General features: G+C 37.6%; 1 protein-coding gene across 5 annotated transcripts in view; it reads left to right on the top strand.

The window, feature by feature from the left end:
- brf1a (BRF1 RNA polymerase III transcription initiation factor subunit a) overlaps positions 1 to 15,533 on the top strand; it is a 73,965-nt gene extending 58,432 nt beyond the window's left edge. For all 5 annotated transcript variants that reach the window (XM_051648250.1, XM_051648249.1, XM_051648251.1 and 2 more), the window contains 3 exons: positions 9,540 to 9,591; positions 12,557 to 12,716; positions 13,879 to 15,533. In XM_051648250.1, the coding sequence (XP_051504210.1) occupies positions 9,540 to 9,591; positions 12,557 to 12,716; positions 13,879 to 13,916 (250 nt within the window). In that variant the 3' untranslated portion in view covers positions 13,917 to 15,533. The remainder of the gene's footprint in view (positions 1 to 9,539; positions 9,592 to 12,556; positions 12,717 to 13,878) is intronic.
- The last annotated feature ends 3,729 nt before the right edge of the window (positions 15,534 to 19,262 follow it).

Raw genomic sequence — 19,262 nt, 5'->3', positions numbered from 1 at the left:
ACATACAAGCAAACTCCCTTTTCTGCCTCTCTGCTGTATTTTTACAGCCTGTTCCTGACATCCTCCTGCTATTGCCTGAACATCTACCCATACTGTACCTCTGTGCTTCTGTACCTTATATTTAATAAGTCTCTCACATTCTCTCACTCTTTCTTCCAGAAATAGCCTGGATAATTGCCCCTGCTGTTATACCCTTTCTCTTACTCTCCTCCCCCTTCTCTGGTCATTTTATTTTCCTCTCAAATACCCACAGCTCAGCATTTATACGGCACATGGTGATTATAAAAAGTGTGTGTGAGAGAGACATTTTTTTTTTTTCTGAAATGTCATAAGTTTCATTAGAGTCTGTGTGTGTGAGGTGAAGGTTTGTGAGAATGTGAGGTGGATTGCTGCACCAGAGTTATTATATTTTTGAGTTTTTCATTCCATTTTTATTCCTTTTTGGTTTTATTTTCACTAGTTTTCACTGTTCATTTTACTACACTGCCTGGCCAAAAAAGAAGTTGCATACTTTGTTGGACGGCCTTTAGTTTTGATTACGACATGCATTCGTCATGGCATTGTTTCGACAACCTTATGCAACATCACAACATTTATTTCCATCCAGAGTTGCATTAATATTTGGCTGAGACCTTGTATTGACGATGGGAGAATCGAACCATTCCGTAAAGTCTTCTCCAGCATATCCCAAAGACTTTCATTGGGGTTAAGTTCAGGACTCTGTGGTGACCAATACATGTGTGAAAATTGTTCCTCTTGCTCCCTGAACCATTCACAATTTGAGCCCAATGAATCTTGACATTGTCGTCCTGGAAAATGCCCATGCCCTCAGGGAAGAAAAAATCCATTGATGGGATAACCTAGTCATTCAATACATTCAGGTAGTCAGCTGACTTCATTTTATTGCTGCATAATGTTGCTAACCCTAGACCTGATTAATTGAAGCAACCCCAGATCATAACACTGCCTCCAGAGGCTTGTACACTGGGCACCATGCATGACAGGTGCATCACTTCATGCACTTCCCTTCTTACCCTGACACGCCCATTGGATTGGATTGGATTTATTTGACAATAAAAAGTTAAATGAATCACAACTCAATTGTCAAGGATAACATAATAATGTCAAAAACTTATTTCCATTGTGGTCCTTGATATTACATAATATAGATTACATTCCTGGCGACAGACACATTGGCAGTGATAGTACTACTTCGCAAAGATCCATAATACTCTGCCTTGTATTGTAACAATGTTTTTCACTAATCCGTGAAAAATAAGTACCAAAATAAACTGGAGCTCTTTTGTTGATTATTCTATGTACCATATAAATTTTAAGGTGAACTGCTCTACATTAAATTGACAACCAACCAAGATGTCAAAAATGGGTTTCATTCACACGAGTAAAACACTGAATCCCTAAAATGAATCTAATTTATTTATTTTGAGATGATTGTAACCTTCCCATACACATCCGAGACACATTTAGACATCCACGAATTACAAGCATAGTCAAAATAACATTGAATTAAACATGATGCAGGTAATCTTAAGCATTCTCTATCCAGAAAACCAACATGTCTAACAAGAAATTGGTCCTGGCATTAACCTTGCCTAGAACTTTCAAGGCCGTACTTGTGCCACTTAGGCTATTGTCAGGAACGCAACCAAGATAATTGACTACTGATTTATTTAAAATTACACAGTCGCCAACCTTGACAGCCAACTCGGTAGCCCTATGTAATTTATATTTAGAGCCAAATAGTATTGAAGATGTAGTAAAAGTTTATTTTCTGAAAGCCAATCTCTTACCTTACTGAGTTCCTCTCCTAATTTCTCCTGTATTTTAAAAGCATCCTAACCTGAAAGAAATATTGCAGAATCATCAGCATTTAAAAACAAGTTACAATCACAAGCAGCTTGCATATCATTTATATGTAACAAAAACAAAAGAGGACCGAGTACACTTCCCTGGGGAACTCCATTATTTACAAATGTCGTCTCTGAAAGGATCCCTCCCTGTGAGATGAGTCAACCATGCAATCACTGTACTCGAAAAACCCATCACACTTAATTTATGTAAAAGTATTGAGTGATTTACTGTATCAAAGGCTTTCTGAAGGTCCAAAAGAACCATACCACACAATTTTCCATCAATCTGTTTCCTTATATAATCTGTTAAATATAGTAAACGAGTATCTGTGGAATAAGACCTCATAAATCCTGACTGCAAATCATAAATCAATCTATTTTTGCATACAAATTCATACATCTGTTTATGCACAACCTTTTCTAAAATATTTGAAGTCACACTAATTCCCTTTCTTATATATTGGAACAATTTTTGCTATCTTCATATCAGATGGTACTCTACCCTTTTCAAGTGATAGATTAACAATATATGTAATAGTCAGTGCAATGATATCTGCAGCATCTCTTAAAAACCTAGCTGGAATACTATCTAGACCAGTTGCTTTAGACACTTGTAATTCTTTTAACATTATAGTAATCTCTTCTACTGTAAGTGATGAAAGAGAAAGAATCTGGAAACACTCCTTGTCTTGAATAGAACCATCAAAATCTAAGCCCATTTTTGATGAACCAGGTTTCCATGATTTTGGATCCTCCTTTTTAACTTTTAATTGTTCAGTGATAAAGATACTCTTTGCTTCCCTTATACTTTTCTGTACTGAATTTCTGAGTGCTTTAAGTTTATCATAATCCATTCTTAGTTCTCCTATAGATGGATAGGGTCTTATTTCTACTTTTTATTATTTCTATTATCTTCTGATTCATCCAAGGACTGGATTTTTGCTTAACTCTCACCTGTCTAAGTGGGGCAACTTTGTTTACTACATTAAGAAATAAATATTTAAAATGTATCCAAGCATCATCAACTGATGTGGTTTTGTATATTTTCCCATTTAACTCCATTTAGGTGATCTTTGAATGTTTCATCATCATAATTTTTAAGCAGTCTAGTCCTTACTGTTTCATGACTACTACATATTTGTGTAAAACATTTCCTTGTACAGAATATAATATAATGATCACTGACACCATATTCTATCACTACTTTCTGGGAAATATTCTTTTCATCAGACACCAAAATATGGTTGATAATACTGTCACCACTGTCCCAAACCCTAGTGGGTTTGTTTATGATCTGGTTTAAATGAAATTATTTACATAATGTCCGTAGAGCATTATAATTCCCCCCTGTTCTTTTACTAACATCAATATTAAAATCCCCCATAATAGTACATTCCTTTGTCAAAGCATCATTATAATTGTTCAAAGCATAATCAAGTCCCTCATAAAAATCGGTTTGATTTGGTGGTCGATAACACACTCCAAAGAGAATACGCTTTGTTGCAGGAAGTGTTACATCCAGAAACAGTAACTCATGCACAGTATTTATGTCTAGCACATCAAAATTAAAATCGGAACTAATAAAAACACAAATGCCTCCCCCTTTACTATTGCGATCCTTTTCTAATTATATTATAACTTTCAACTCTAACTTTGTCATTATTTATTGTCGAATCTAACCAGGTCTCTGTTAAACATAAAATTCCCACTTGGCAGTTAAGCACCCACTTTAATTTATCTGTCTTCGGTAATAAACTCCTTATATTTAAATGCACAAAATGCAAACCTTTACCTTAAAACAGTCCTTAAATAAATCATCTGAAACACCGAAAATGGAAAAGTCTCTCCAACACATAAGTTCACAGTTTCTTCTGGATCTGCAGCAAAACTCCCACACCGCTCCCCCTGCAGATCACCATGCCGATCGCCACTCCTCAAACCAGACCTCGCGGTCGCCTTGGCCTCCATCTCAGCCACGACATCAGCATCCAGAAGAAGGTAGGAAGTATTATTAGACATACTGTAAACATTTACTTCCATATCTCTACTCTGCGCTCATTCCTGTTCAAGAGCGATGTTTCATTCAGCCAAACATAATTCGGAGTTCAAACTTCACCGTTTGGACCTGGACATGGGTGCATGACTCCAGAAAGTAGCAGGTATAAAATTATGACAAATTTCCCAGCATTAGTATGGTGTTTTGAGATGGAAGGCTTGGTTGAGTGCAAATGGAAAAGGGAAAGAATAACGCTCTGAGCGTAGCCAAAATGCACCAAGTTAAAACATCCTCCAGATAAATAGTTAAAATCCTGATTATTGTACATTTACAATAAGATGCAAAAAGTGCTCCACTTGAGAGACACAAATTAATGAAAATAGTAAACGTCAAAACTGCTACCACAATGCCGAATGCACCTGATGCCATCTTCGTCCTTCGTTAGTTAATGTCCCAGCATTAGTATGGTGTTTTGTGATGGAAGGCTTGGGAGAGTCGCTTTGGAATAGTGTAAATCTGGACTCATTAGACCACATTAACTTTTTCCATTGCTCCACAGTCCAATCTTTGTGCTCCCTAGCAAATTGAAGTAGTTTTTTTTCAATTAGCCTCACTAACTAGTGGCCTTCTTTTTTTTTTTCTTTTTTTTTCTTTACAATTTTTATTGATTCCATGCAGCAAATCACGCAGACATAACAGAAAATGCATAATCAAACCACCCCCCGAACAATAACACCCCCCCCCCGACACAAACAAGCACTCCATTGGTCAAAAGCCAACTGACAAAGACACACAAATAGACAATAAAACAGAAAATATTTAGAGATATAAAAAATAAAAACCACTAGTCCTTCTCTGCTGCCCCTCCCTGAGAGCCCTCCAAAAAGGCCAGATAGCTGCCTCTCTTCCTGATGTATATATCCAGGTTGCCCAGCCTTCTATATACCATCTCCACCCAAACGCCGCCACCCTGCCCAACTCGACGCATTACTCTCGAAATGAGGGCGCACCAGACCTCCATCCTCTGAGGATTACCCGCCTGCCGGTCAGGACCCAGCTGTCCATATATCTATCACCCACATTCAGGACCACCCCATCACACAAAACACACAGTCTGGGGTAAAACGAAAACCGAGTGTCAGCCACATCACACACGAAGCATCTATTCTCAGTTTGGTCGGAAACATCAGTGCAAAAGCGATCTTCAGTTGATGTAAGAGATTCTTGCATTCCCTGAATCGTTCACGTTTCTCTCTTGTCGAATTCGCGAAGTCTGGGAACAAGAAACCTTTCTTTACTCCTCGCTTCACGCAACATGAGATCTTTATCGGATGATCTTAGAAATTTGGCCAGAATTGATTGGGGCCTCTCTCCTTCATCGGATCTCCGAGCCGGGACTCTGTGAGCTCGCTCGATTTCCAGCTTATGGCCTGTTATGTCGAGGAGACTCGGGAAGAGCTCGTCTAGAAATTTCACCATATCTCGGCCTTCCTTATGCTCAGGAATTCCAACAATTCAGATGTTGTTTCATCGATTACGATTCTCCAAATCCTCCAGTTTTCCCAAACACGTTCCAAATCCACCTTGGGCGCTAGTGTGTTAGCAGCTGATTCCCTCTCCGATGACTCCAGATAATCTTGTAACAATCTTGTAACCAACTCAGATAATTTAGTCTCCATGGAAGTAATCGATTGGCATATTACAGCAAGATCCTCCATGTCTGCAACGACTTTCGTCAGCATTGCCGACACATTCATCAATTCACGGCAGATTTCTTTTCCGAATTGAGTCCCGGGCTTCCGGCCCGCCGCTGCAGGGAATCAGCTTGAACACGTTAGTGTCTTTTAATGTCTCCAGAGCCCGAGAATTTTGAATTTTTTGACTTATTGTCTTCCTAGAACAATTAAGAATCAGGGTGTATCGAATCTCACCGGTTTATAAAACAAATATGATCAAAACTAGCAAAGTGCTCGCGTTCACACGTCTGCTCCTCGCATGGCGTCACGTGACCTCACAAGTGGCTTTCTTGTGGCCACACAGCTGTTTAGTCCCAATCCTGTAAGTTCTCGTCGCGTTGTGCATGTGGAAATGCTCTTACTTTCACTATTAAATATAGCCGTGAGTTGAACTGATGATTTTTTACGATGTGGCTTCAAGCGTTTTAGTGATCTCCGATAACGATCATTCAAGATTTTTTTCCAACCACATTTCTTCTGCGAAGCTGATGGTTCACCAATGTCCTTCCAGGTTTTAGTAATGCGTTGGACAGTTTTTAACCCAATTCCAGTGATTTCAGCAATATCCTTAGTTGTTTTCTTTGCTTGATGAAGGCCAATAATTTGGCCCTCCTGAAACACGGCATCATCTTTTCCACGACCACGGGATACATCTTCCAACATGGTTGTTTAAAAAATGAGAAGCTACACACTGCATCAGTTAGGGTTAAAATAATTGTTACCAGCTGAAACATATTAATCACTGCAATAATGATCCAGTCATAGGCTCTTGTTTAAACATGAAAATGCATGTTCATCTTTAATAAAGGCAGGCTGTAAATTTGTTAAATATACCATATATCTTCATGGTCATTTTATTTTTAGTGAGCTTCGGAGTCATCTGGCTTCAGATTTGTTTGGTTTTTTTTTATTTTTTTATTTAGTTTTCTTTTTAGTTTTCGTTATTAATAATAACACTGGATTGCGCTTATTTTTGTGGCGCACTAGTCCTTTGTTCATCAACACTTCCTCTGTATCAATACTTGGGACTGTCTCATGAAGACATTCACAACTGGAGCGCTGGAAATCGCCATCGCACACCATCACACATCTGGTAATTAAACAGCCCCCCTCTCACTTTCTATCTCAGTCTCTTACTCTCTCTCAGACAGCTGTTTTATAGACTCATCCTCAAAAATTTTTTGGTACTTTCTCTCTACCCCTCTTCCTCTGAGATTAATTCTGCTCTGGGCTTGAAGTCTCTTTCTTAATCGGCTTACTGGCAGAAAACCAGCATCTCTTGAGAGAGTGAGAGAGAGATGAGCTGTCTGCTGTCTGGGAGATGAAAGAAAGTTAAGATTTTCTCAAGGCTGAATTGATCCAAAAAGGAGAGGAAGTTTTTCGTCCTCCTTGAGAAAAAGAGAGCGCCTTATGGCTCTGCCTGGGACCATAAGCTTGCTTCTGAGTTGAAGTGACTGTCTTCTTCAGGCTCGGGTATACTGTGTTTTTCCGAGTGCTGTTCCCTTTCGCGCATGGTAGAGCGCTCAGCCTTTCAAAATATTCTTCTTTTGACCGTGAGTGCATGCAGACACATTCGATGCATACATATAAGGACTGTCCGTGTGTCTAGAAAAACTGCACGTGGACAGTGGCGGCACAATTTGCTGATGATGAAATTTGCATTACACATATTGTGTGCAAGATATACCGACATGCAGATAAATGAAGTATACTTTGGCCTTAAGGCAGTGTTCAGTGGTAATAGTGTCAGCCTGGTGTCACACACCAACTCAAAATTAAAACCCCTTTTGACATTTAGTCACACTCAGAGAATACTGCAGTGTCTGAACTGTGAAGAAGTGATATAGATGGTCAGAGGAAATGGTGAATGATTTTAAATATTAAAGGTGTGTAATTTTTCCACCACTTACGTCACCTAAAATTTTTTCACAAATAATCATAGATTTCAATGTACACAATGCTTAACTTTTCAGGGAAACAACCTACAAGCTTACTCATACAAGAAGGTATTTTAATATGGAAAAATGTACAGATGTCACCATTTTCTGTAAGAAAGCAGTCCAAGCTATTCAAACCACAAACCAATCACTCTGAAATGAGGCCATACACATCATTACTGTTGTGCTCAGTGTTTAAATATTTGACTCCTTCAAAGGGGCTGGGTATTGATACAGATTTCCCGATTCTATTTAATTCCAGTTCACAAGCTTTCGATTAGATTCTAATTCCATCCGATTCAATGATTCATATGATTCATTTCAGTTATGATGTCCATTTTGCTTACATATGAAAGAAATTCTCTCCCAGCTAATGCTTTTAATTATACAGGGGACCTTCTAACTAGGTACGAAATATTCATTTTACGAATTATATTTTATTAGTTTTTCAGCATTTTGGTAGCATTTTAGCTTTTTAAAAATTAACATCCATTCCATTGATAAATATTATTTTTCATATATTATATTTTGTTACATGTTTATTGTTTAATGCATAAATGATACTTTTTACATTGATTTGTAGACCATGTGCTAAAAATCGTAATGTCTCTTTAAGCAAAATTTGGTCTCATATTGTAGTTGTTGTGTAGAGAGTTGTGCATATAGTAAAAGATCGATCTTGGAATGTAAGAATTGATATAAAAATCTTTCAAATGAAGATGCATCAGAAAACTGATATATTTAACCCAGTCCTACTCATTCAGTGGCATGTACAAATTAACAGCCCTTGATATGTGTGAATTTTGTATACGTGTATACAGTATGTGAGTGGAACAGACTGTTTCTCAGGAATAGCAGGAATCGCTGTGTGTTGGTACTGATTACATGTTGCCTTGCCAAGCAATTCTCCCTATCCCAGAATGCACTGCAACATCAATAGGACACTCTCATACTGGGCTGTGAAGGACTGTCAACCGTGCATCCATCTATCTATCCATCCATCTATCTACTGTATCTATCCAAATATCTGTCTGTCTATCTATCGTATATCAGTCTGTCTGCTGTATCTATTAGTCTGTCTGTCTGTCTGAGAAATGTTTGAATTGAGTTTATTGTGTGTTTGAGTACATTTGGGGCATCTTGTGGTTATATAAAGATAGAACTTCTCCCATGAGAGCAGAATCTCTTCTGCAAATTTAGATGTATCATCAGGAGAATCATATGATTCTGATTAGTGTTTATTTATGCTGCGGGTTTTGTGCATCACATCCGTACCTCATTAACATATCTTACATTCTTTGGAATAATGAGTAAACTCATTATTCGATCTGTGCCACTGCAATGTTCTCTCTCTCTCTCTCCCCCTCTCCCTCTCTCTCTCTGGATTCTTCTATGCCTATCCTGCCATATCACTTTGTCTAACTCTCCCCCTTTCCCCCACTTTCTGTTGTTAGTTGAGCTCAAATGCCATGTTTATTCCTGTCTGAATTTTGCAGTGAGAGATTTGAGGTTGATGGTAATTCAAGACAGGGGATTTCTATCTCTTTCCTGTCTACCACCCATAAATGTGTGCTTGATACACAGATGTTCTTCATGCTTTTTTAAAAAGAAACCAACTACATTTTTACTGAAAACGGAGAATGACATTCATTAGAAAGCGGGGGTTGTTAAAATCTCTATGGGTCTGTAAACTCTTGCTTTTCTGGGCTGATAGAATTTAAATTGCGTACATTTAGGGAATTAATTTAAATAATGTTTCAAGATTTGCATAATGAATCAGTGACTTGTAGGCAGTGTACTGAAATGAATTGAAAATAAGTGAGGTAAATATTACTTTATTTTTCTGCCTGAATAATCCGTAATATGTGTCAGCTCATACAAGCCAGTAAACTTTAATTTATCCAGAATACCCCGAGTAGCTCTTATTAAGAAAGATTCCATTTTCTCTCAATAATCTTAATAGTGTATGTATCTCTTTCTTTGATTTGCTGTCTCCAAGGTTACAGCCCCTGATAAGTGCACAGCCCTCTAAGAAGTTGGCCCTTGATCAGGTGAGTGAGTTTAAATCACAGTCCTTCACACTAGGGCAGAATATTGGAAGGCCTCTCCATATATTAAACCAATTTTCCTTAACCCTCAAATGGCCCTCTGGCCCAGATCTTCAGCTCTTAGTTCATTCTCAGCAAAGGAAAGTATATTAAGTTGACCTAGAAGCAAGTTTTTCCCTTTAATGTTTAAATTTAAAGAATTATTTTGAGCTAGAGAGCTGGGGCCAGATTCACGAAACGTTCTTAAGAAGTTTCTTCTTAACTACCAGATTGTTCTTAAGAAAAAACTTAAGAAGCATTCAAAATATCATCGTAAATAACATCTTAAATTTAGGATAACCTCACATTTGTCTTAAATTCTAAAAGGTAAGGTGTTTAATGAATTAACTGGGTTTTTCATGTTGAGTCTGAAATCGCAATGAGCTGTTTACGTAGAAATGTGATTTTAGACCAAAACTGTTTTGACTGTTTTGTTTTAATTATATTTTTATTTTCAGCTTTCAAACCATGTAAATGTTATCATCAAATTCAAACATAAATGTTGTTTTGAAGCTTCTTAATGTGGTGACCAATCATGCTTATTCAAATGGATGCGCTGCATAGCGCGCTCTCTCCGCGATCTTTAGAGTTCATAGAAACATAATAATTATAACATTAGAAAGCGGAGTTGGTCACAGCGGAGACGCCATTTACCCACCTTTTCTTTCCGACGTGATATCAAGCTTCCCAAGGAGAACTTTTAAGGTTAATAGATAAATTTATTGTTACTATTTACCAGTGTTGAAGTATTGAATTTGTTGTAGGCTATTAGACAAGGCAAGCCCATGAGCAGTCTCATCAGACAATGTCAAAGCCTGTCTTTTTATTCTAAAGAAAAAAATTAAAATGTTCTTAAAATATTTGAGAACTAATTTTTCAAAAATTGCACTTAGGAACGTTCTTATGATTTTCTTATGTATCCTAAGAACTTTTTTTTAAGAACATTTTGTGAATCCGGCCCCAGGTCCTAGATTACTAGTTTACTCTATGCAGATACTCTAAGGCCCTGGTTTGAGTTGGCGTGTCATAAGTTAATATACTGCCACAGAATGTGACAGAACGGGGGCTACTTAATTCTGGGCGTGAGTAGTCATTGATGACACGTGCTCTTTGCTGATGCCTCACTGTAATTCTGGCCCATAGACTACTGTAGTTCTTAGTGGCTCTGTCACTTCCTCTGGCTGTGTGTTCTATGATCAGAAACCTTTATATTTTGTCTGTTATTAAAGGCATAGTTCACACACAAATTTAAATTGTGTCATAATTCACTCGCCTTTATGTTGTTACAAACTCTTGTGACTTTCTTTCATCCATGGAACATCAGGAGATTTTTATGCAGAATTTTTGCCTCAGTCACCTTTCACTTTCATTGCATCTATTTTCCATACCATGAAAGATTACATGCATGCTGTCACAACAGCTGCAGAGCACAAAAGTCTGGGGCACAGATTAAATTAAGAAAGTTCATGTTGCCGAGTTCGACTTCCTATATCATTATTCATATTCATGTGTGTCCATTTAAGCCAAGTAAGTTAATTGTTAATTTCTTCCAGTATTCATCAACAAATACATTGTGGCCTATTAATATTAAAACATCATTAGTAGAGCTGTCAAAATTAATGCGTTAACTCATGCGATTAATTAAAGTCGAAAATTTTCATTTATCTTAATCGCGGTTAACACATTTACCGTTAATACAGCATAAACCAGCATAAACACTGTCTGGAAGGGCAGAACCTTTGTAATGTGTCTGCCCGGAGTCATTACACTGATACACACTTCACAACACACACAGTCATAAAATGATGGAGAATGGACCTCTTAACTCTAGTGCTTTTCATGTGGAATTCAAAGCGGCATTTGACACTGGCGTTGAGGCCCTGATGCAAAACATGAACGCAGCTTCAAGATTGCTGTAGCAAAGTGGATAGCCACAGTCTACCAGCAGATTAATATTGTGGAGGATGAGAATTTAAGAGATTAAATGCCCATTGCAATGAATACTCAGCCTATGGGGAAACTAGTTCTTTCAATTAGTCAAACTCCCAATTAGACTTTGGGAAATGTTTAATGTTACTTAAATTGGTGCTATTTTGGTGAATTTCTATCTTTATACTGTGGAAGGCTTTGTTTGGAAAATGTTAATAAAGCATTATATTGTTACATATTGTTTTGTTTTCTTTCCTAAGATAGAAATAAATGCATTTTGACAGGAAAATAAGTATATATAGTGTCATATTTAAGCACTTTCGAAATCTGTGATTAATCGCAATTAGCTACAAAATCAATTATGCTATTAATCTTGATTACAAAATTTAATCGACTGACAGCACCAGTCATTAGTCGTCTGATGTCATTTATTTGTTGCCTAAAGTATCAATGTAGTATCAGTAGTGAGAGACAACATTAACATTTTGATGTTGATCCAAAATTCCATATTCACACTTGTCTTCTCTTTAACTACCTTTAAACTTCTTTGTTTGTCAGTTAAAAGATAAGAATCTCTCTATTTTGAACCCACAGCAAAAATACTGTCAAAAGAGGTCAACTGTGGGTTACTAGGCAACCCCTTGCCATCACTTGGCAACAGGGGAAATGAAGGATTGTGATTTGACAGCATTCCCTTCATCCCTCTGGAATAGAAACAGTTCATCACAAGATTATTTGTTACCTCTGATTCCGTTTTCTAACCAGGCAAGATTTGACAAGTAAATTACTTATTGCAGGAAACTTGTCCACAACACTGAACGTAAAACTGCTGCACGATGTGACACAATCATAAAAAAATCAGAAAACAGGTGCACGACAATAGGATTGAGCAATCAGACATTGTCAAGGAGTTAATGATGTTTTTAAAGAAGTTTAAATATTGAAGAATTTTAAAAATTGACCCTTCTTTCATTCGCTCTCTTGTTTCCTCTAACTCCAGAAAGGGTCAGACGCCCCAGTGGCCACCCCTGCTGCTCCTACCCAGAATGCTGTTGTTGTAGAGAGTGGACCAGTGGCATACGAAGACCCTGCGGATGAGGAAGATGACGATGAGGAGGAAGAACACTGTGTCAGTGCCGTGCAATTAATGGGCACCAGTGGTAAGTGATGCAACTAAATCTTACCTTGGCCTGTAGGATGACCATTTTCCAAAAAACTGGAAAATGCTTTCTTGGCCAATTCAGCACAAATCTGATTGGCTGGTTCGATGGAACGTCAGGTGAGTAGATGGACACAGGGCGTTTTATCAGTCCACCTGGAAGCCAATATGTGTTCATAAGGTTCCGCATTGAGAGAATGAGCACTTTTGAGGATAAAATAATCACAGAATTTGCACAAGTTTGCCAGGTTAGTGACATCAAATCTTTTAAAGATATTCAGAGTTTCGTTTGAGTCATGGAGCAGAAAGTTAAGCAGATATCCATGAGCAGAGCTGCATGTTCTTTGTTTACTAAGTTCTGTCTGTGAAATTCTCTATAATGTGGTTTTCTGTGCTCTACTTAGTCTCTACACATTTTCTGCTATTCTCCTGTGTGTTTTCTCCCATGTGTTTTCTGTGCAATTGCTTGTGGACACTCACCATAATATAAATAATGTTTTCCCCATGTCGGTCTTTTATTATGGTGTGATACACCTCCAATAACCCCAACCCTAAACACCCCGAAATGACAAAACTGACTGTGATTGGCCACTTAACATGTCAGTTAGATGTCTTTTCCTGTCTAAATATGCAGTTCTTGATCAATTGAAGCTGCTATAGAGCCCAGACCTATGACTACGGCTACGCGAGACTAGACTTTTACCACAAATCTGAGCATTTTGATGGAAGAAGCCTCTAGATTTATTTATTATTACAGCTCCCCCTGGAATACTTCATTGGTCAATCACAGCATTCTGCAGTCAAATATTATTGCAGAATGACCACTTAACTGTATAATAGACCATGGCAACTGATTTCCTAAATAGATGCACTAGTTTCTTAATAAAATAATTTCAACTCCAACATTCAAATCCATATTTCATGCCCATTTATTTATCTATTTGGCAAGTAGCTGTGTAATAAGCAGGATAATCTACAGCCAGCCGGTTAATACAGGGTCATAATCGCAAAATAAATTCCTCCTGATCACCCTGTCTGAGTTTATTTTTCAAATGTGACCAGCTGACTGTTCATCATCACTTACACTCTTTACTGTATTTATATGTAGTTTAGAAATGAGCATTAAGTGTGCTAACCTTTCTGTGTTCTTCTATTTTCTACAGATTACGGCTTTGAGGTAGATGATGATGACGGGTTCTAAATCCAGGGTGTCTGTGGGTGCACCATTGGACACACTAAAGCCTATCCTGCTTATTATCCCCCCCTCAAAAAAAAAAACCACCATGCTGTGTGTATTTGCACAGTGCTTGTATTTGCAAGATGTAGGGACTTCACACTACAGTGGGATGGAGAACAAACTACAACTAAAAGAGAACAAACTACATGAATCAAAGCCCTGAAAGCCTTGTGCAGTTATGTCACACACACTCAGCCATTGTTAATCATCCCTAAGTGCATGCATATACTGTACAACTCACAACACAAACAGAAGAGTAAGAGTGTGTGTGTGTGTGTGTGAGAGAGTGATGATTCTCTCTAGAGTGTGTATGCCTTCTAGTTAACTGCATTACTGTGTGTTTTAGGCTAATGATTCTGGCACATCTAAAGAGATTAACCCACACAAGGTTTAGCCCTGTATGGACAACTGTGTGCATGTGCATGTGCCTTCAACTATTGCTGTATACTGTTTGGAATACTATGATGGTTTCAGGGCCAAAGTGTTATTTTTGCAACCAGATGTACCTCTATGCGCTCAGTATTCAGTTTGGAGTGGATAATGGGTTTAAAAGCTGATTTGTTACAGTGTTAAATTTTGCTCTGCTGCTTGGCCATTTTTTTGTACCTTTTTTTATTTTTACTACACAATCACCTACTGGTCCTGTGGATGTTCCATTCCGGGATACTAAAACGTATTTATTTTAAGCAGAATGTTTCCAGGTGCTGTCATTTGTTTAGCATATAATCTTTTTTTCTGGTTTACTATGGAAATGTTGAATTTAAATTAGTACTTGAAGGAAATAAATTTCAGATAAAAGCTGTTGAAATGTTATTGGCCTGAATTTAACATGTTAAATATTTTGAATGTTTACAAAATGCAATCTCATTTTTTTTCATAGATCAAGGAAATGCAATGTTTGTTTTGAAATGTGTTGATGTCAGATAAATGGTAATTGATAATTGTGTATTGGTATAGGTTTGTTAATGAGGAAGAAAAAATTGTTTTAATATGACAGGACACTCAGTATCAGAAAATCTTGCTTTTGGCTTCTTTGAAAAAAAATATTGTGCCTGCCTATTATGTGTGTTTTTATTTTTCACTTTATTTATAGTTTCATCTTTCCCTGGCTAAGAAAATTCATAGAATGTATATTTTTCCTTCTGATAGAATAAGATTTAAAGTGTAAGTTTCTTCTGTCAGGCAAAACCTAACAAATGCAAATGATACGATTTAATATAAGATAGCGCAGAGCTCTACATAAGAGGTCAAGAAGGTTATTTCTGCTTGCATTATAAAGATCTTTTAGTGTTTAGTATGTGTTTGTGACAGCAGAGACGCACTATGAGCTTTACCCATCTCAGTCAAATTTTTTACATCTCAGGATTTCAAAAACTGGAAAGTTCACAATTATATATTTGTTTTAAACTTTAATCACGTCTTGCTTTCTAGATCATTAATTGGTGTCATTCGAAGCAGATTGGTGTGGTCCTGCTGTAGTAAGGATGACAAATAAAGCATAACAGAGCATTAGGCTCAAAGCACTGCTCAGTAGACCTAAACAATATTTATGGAACAAAGAAATAAACCGTAATCATAATGGACTGTCTTCTGTTTTTTTTTTTTTTTTTCCTCAGTGTGATCATTGTATTTTTTCATTCTTTGTCTACTGGTTCTTCAACCTAAGACAGGCTTTTCATTGTCAGTGGTCAAATAATTCAAGGAAATAAGGCAACCGGAGAGATGAGGATCTGTTTTTGGGTTCATATGCTCTGGGCTGATCCCACTGGATGTGACCTTAGAAGTGACCGTGCTCATCTCTGCAAGGCAAGGGCTGCTGGGAGATGACGTTCTTAAGGTCATCTGTATTTTACTCGCCTGGAAGGCTGGCAAATGATCCTTGGAAAGAAAAGGAAAGTCAGAAAACCAAGATAAAACAACTCTGAAATGTGATAATATTCAGTTAACATGAAAAAACTAAAAACATGTCAAGAAATATCAGTTAAAGATTAAGTAGACAACTCTCCCTGCTGAAAAAAATAACAAAAAAAAAAAAAAAAAACTTGAACCAGCCTAGGATGGTTTGCTGGTGTGGTGTGCTGGTTTACAAAGGGGTTTTAGCTGGTCAGGCTAGAAGACCAGCTTCACATCTTTAAAACTAGCTTGGACAAGCTTGGAGACCAGCTTAAACCAATTAAGGCCAGCAAACCACATTAAAAAACAAAAAACCCAGCAGGGCTCTTACATGCATAATCTTTTTTTATTATTATTTTGCATGCGAGATTACTTGGTTTTACATTTGCACCACTGTCCTGAAATATGAAGCTTCTGCATCCGTCTGAAATCTTGATCAATATCAACACCAGACAATAGAGAACACGGTCAGCTCACCTCAAACTTCTGTCTTTCTCATTATCTCTTTTTCACTGCTCTGGAGCCTTCTCTTTCTCAATTAATCTGACCTTTATCACACATGAGAGAACAGTACTGAACAAAGATCAGATGTGATAGTAGAGATTAGTGCGATATATCAGTCGGTCGATATTAGCCTTTCACCGATATATCGGTATCGGCGTATATTTTACCGATATGCACAGATATGAAAACTTTTTTCAGAACATATAATGCAGAAAACATTACATGGGGAATGTGGTCTGTATAATTTTGTTTTTGACACACAATTTATTTTTTCTACTATATAAAAATGTCAAATGTTAATATGAGTGGATTGTCTCTCTCTACATGGAATGTAAATGGGTTGGGGCACCCCATAAAAAGAAGGAAGGTTATTACTTTTCTTAAACGTAAGAAATATGATATAATGTTTCTTCGAGAAACACATTTCTCTCCACAGGAAGCTGAAAAATTTGGGAAGATAGGGGGTGGACATGTTTTTTTTTAGTGCTGGCTCAAGTAAGAGCAAGGGAGTCATTATATTGGTAAATAAAAATTTACAATTCAAATGTCTCAAACAGACTAAAGATAAATTAGAGTCATTATTGTTTTTGCTGAAATTCAAGGGCAAAGGTTGATTTTGGCTAATATTTACGCACCTAACGCTGATGATCAGGGCTTTTTTATAGATCTTGAAGGGATGCTGCAAACTGCTGGCACCCCTCATGATATAATATTGGGAGGAAACTTTAATCTTTTGATGGACTCAATCCTTGATCACAGTGAAGCAAAAGTGTGTAAACCCCCTAGAGCAACACTGATGCTTCACAGGATGTGTCAAATTTGGAGATTTTGAACCCATCTGGTAGGGACTATACATTTTTTTCATCAGTCCATAAGATTTATTCTAGAATAGATTTTTTTTTATTTCCAAATCCCTCATTTAATCTGTTGTGGATTGCTCAATTGGAAATATCTTCAGATCACGCCCTGGTGAGTTTAGAGGTGATGCCACATATGGAGAAAAAGAAATCATATAGTTGGCGCCTTAATGTATCCCTTTTGCAAAATCCTGATTTTCAACAAATGTTAAAGACTGAAATCAATGTTTATATGGAGACCAACTGGTCCTCAGTATCCTCTGTGGGCGTGGCTTGGGAGGCACTTAAGGCTATTTTTAGGGGCCGGATCATACAGTATGCCTCATTCATCAAAAAATCCAAAGCACAAGAACTTGTGGAGTTGGAAGGAAGTATTAAAAGTGCAGAGGCAGAGCTGAAGCACTGTATGGCCGATTAAAATATAGATATAATACTATTTTGTCGCAGAAAGTGGAGTTTTGGTTATTCAGGGCAAGACAGTCATACTTTGAGTCGGTTGACAAAGCAGGGAAGCTTTTGGCTAGATATATAAAGCAGAGAGAGTCTCTTTCTATCATTCCCTCAGTGAAATCTGCTGGTGGTGAAATTTTTACCTCAGCCATTGATATTAATAATGCCTTTAAAGAATTCTATATTGATCTTTATAGTTCCACATCTTCGTCTACTGATGAAGATATTAGAAACTTTGTGGAACCATTAGATCTTCTTAAACTAACGATTGAGCAAAAAAAACTCTCTTGATTCTGAGATAAACTTGGAGGAGCTTGACAAGGTAATTATGTCCCTACTTACTAGCAAGGCTCCGGGGACAGATGGTTTTGCCGCAGAATTTTTTAGATCTTATGCTACAGAACTGGCTCCACTTTTGTTAGAAGTTTATACTGAATCATTAAAGAATGGAAAGCTTCCTCCAACCATGGCACAAGCCCGGATCAGTCTGATTCTTAAAAAGGACAAAGATCCAAGCGAGTGTAAAAGTTACCGTCCAATCTCCCTGATCCAACTAGATGTAAAAATATTATCAAAAATTTTGGCTAACCGATTAAATAAGGTTATGACATCTCTTATACATATAGATCAGGTGGGATTTATTCGGGGCCATAACTCTTCTGATAACATCAGGCGTCTTATCAATATCATGTGGTCAGTGGTGAATGATCAGTCTCCGGTCGCTGCCATCTCACTTGACGCCGAAAAGGCATTTGATATGGTAGAATGGGATTATCTTTTTATGTTTTTGGAAATGTATGGGTTCGGGAGTACATTTATTGGTTGGATTAAGTTACTTTATAGACACCCTGTAGCAGCGGTACAAACAAATGGATTAATTTCAGTTTATTTTACTCTGGATAGGGGCACTCGGCAGGGCTGCCCTCTTTCCCCTTTATTGTTCTGTCTTGCCTTGGAACCATTAGCAGCCACGATAAGAAGGGAGGATGATTTTCCAGGGGTGATGGCGGGAGGTATGGCGCATAAGCTTCTGCTTTACGCAGATGATATTTTATTATTTGTCTCTGAACCTACTAGATCTTATTAATTCATTTTCCAAGTTCTCAGGATACAAAGTTAATTGGTCTAAATCCGAAGCTTTGGCTCTGACAGCATACTGTCCAGTAACGGCTTTCCAGCCGGGCGCCTTCCAATGCCCAAACAGGGCATTAAGTATTTGGGGATTTTATTCCCAGCAAATTTGTCTGATTTAGTTAGTGTTAATTTTGACCCTTTAATAAAAAGATTTTCGAGCGATGTGGGCAGGTGGGCTTCATTACATTTATCTATGATTGGGAAGGTTAATGTTATTAAAATGAACTGTATTCCAAAATTTAAATATCTGCTACAATCTCTCCCGGTAGATGTCCCCCTCTCTTATTTCAAGCAATTTGGTAACATAGCGAAGTCCTTCATTTGGAATGGTAAAAGTCCCAGATTACACTTCAGTAAGTTACATAGGCCGATGGACAAAGGTGGGCTAGGCCTACCCAAGATTCTGTTTTATTGTTATGCATTCGGTCTCAGACATTTGGCTCATTGGTTGCTTCCACCTGAAAGAGCCCCT

This window comes from Myxocyprinus asiaticus, chromosome 21 (genome assembly GCF_019703515.2).
Source record: "Myxocyprinus asiaticus isolate MX2 ecotype Aquarium Trade chromosome 21, UBuf_Myxa_2, whole genome shotgun sequence".
NCBI lineage: Eukaryota > Metazoa > Chordata > Actinopteri > Cypriniformes > Catostomidae > Myxocyprinus > Myxocyprinus asiaticus.
Note: the sequence above shows the minus strand (reverse complement) of the source record. Positions and strands in the feature narration are given on the sequence as shown.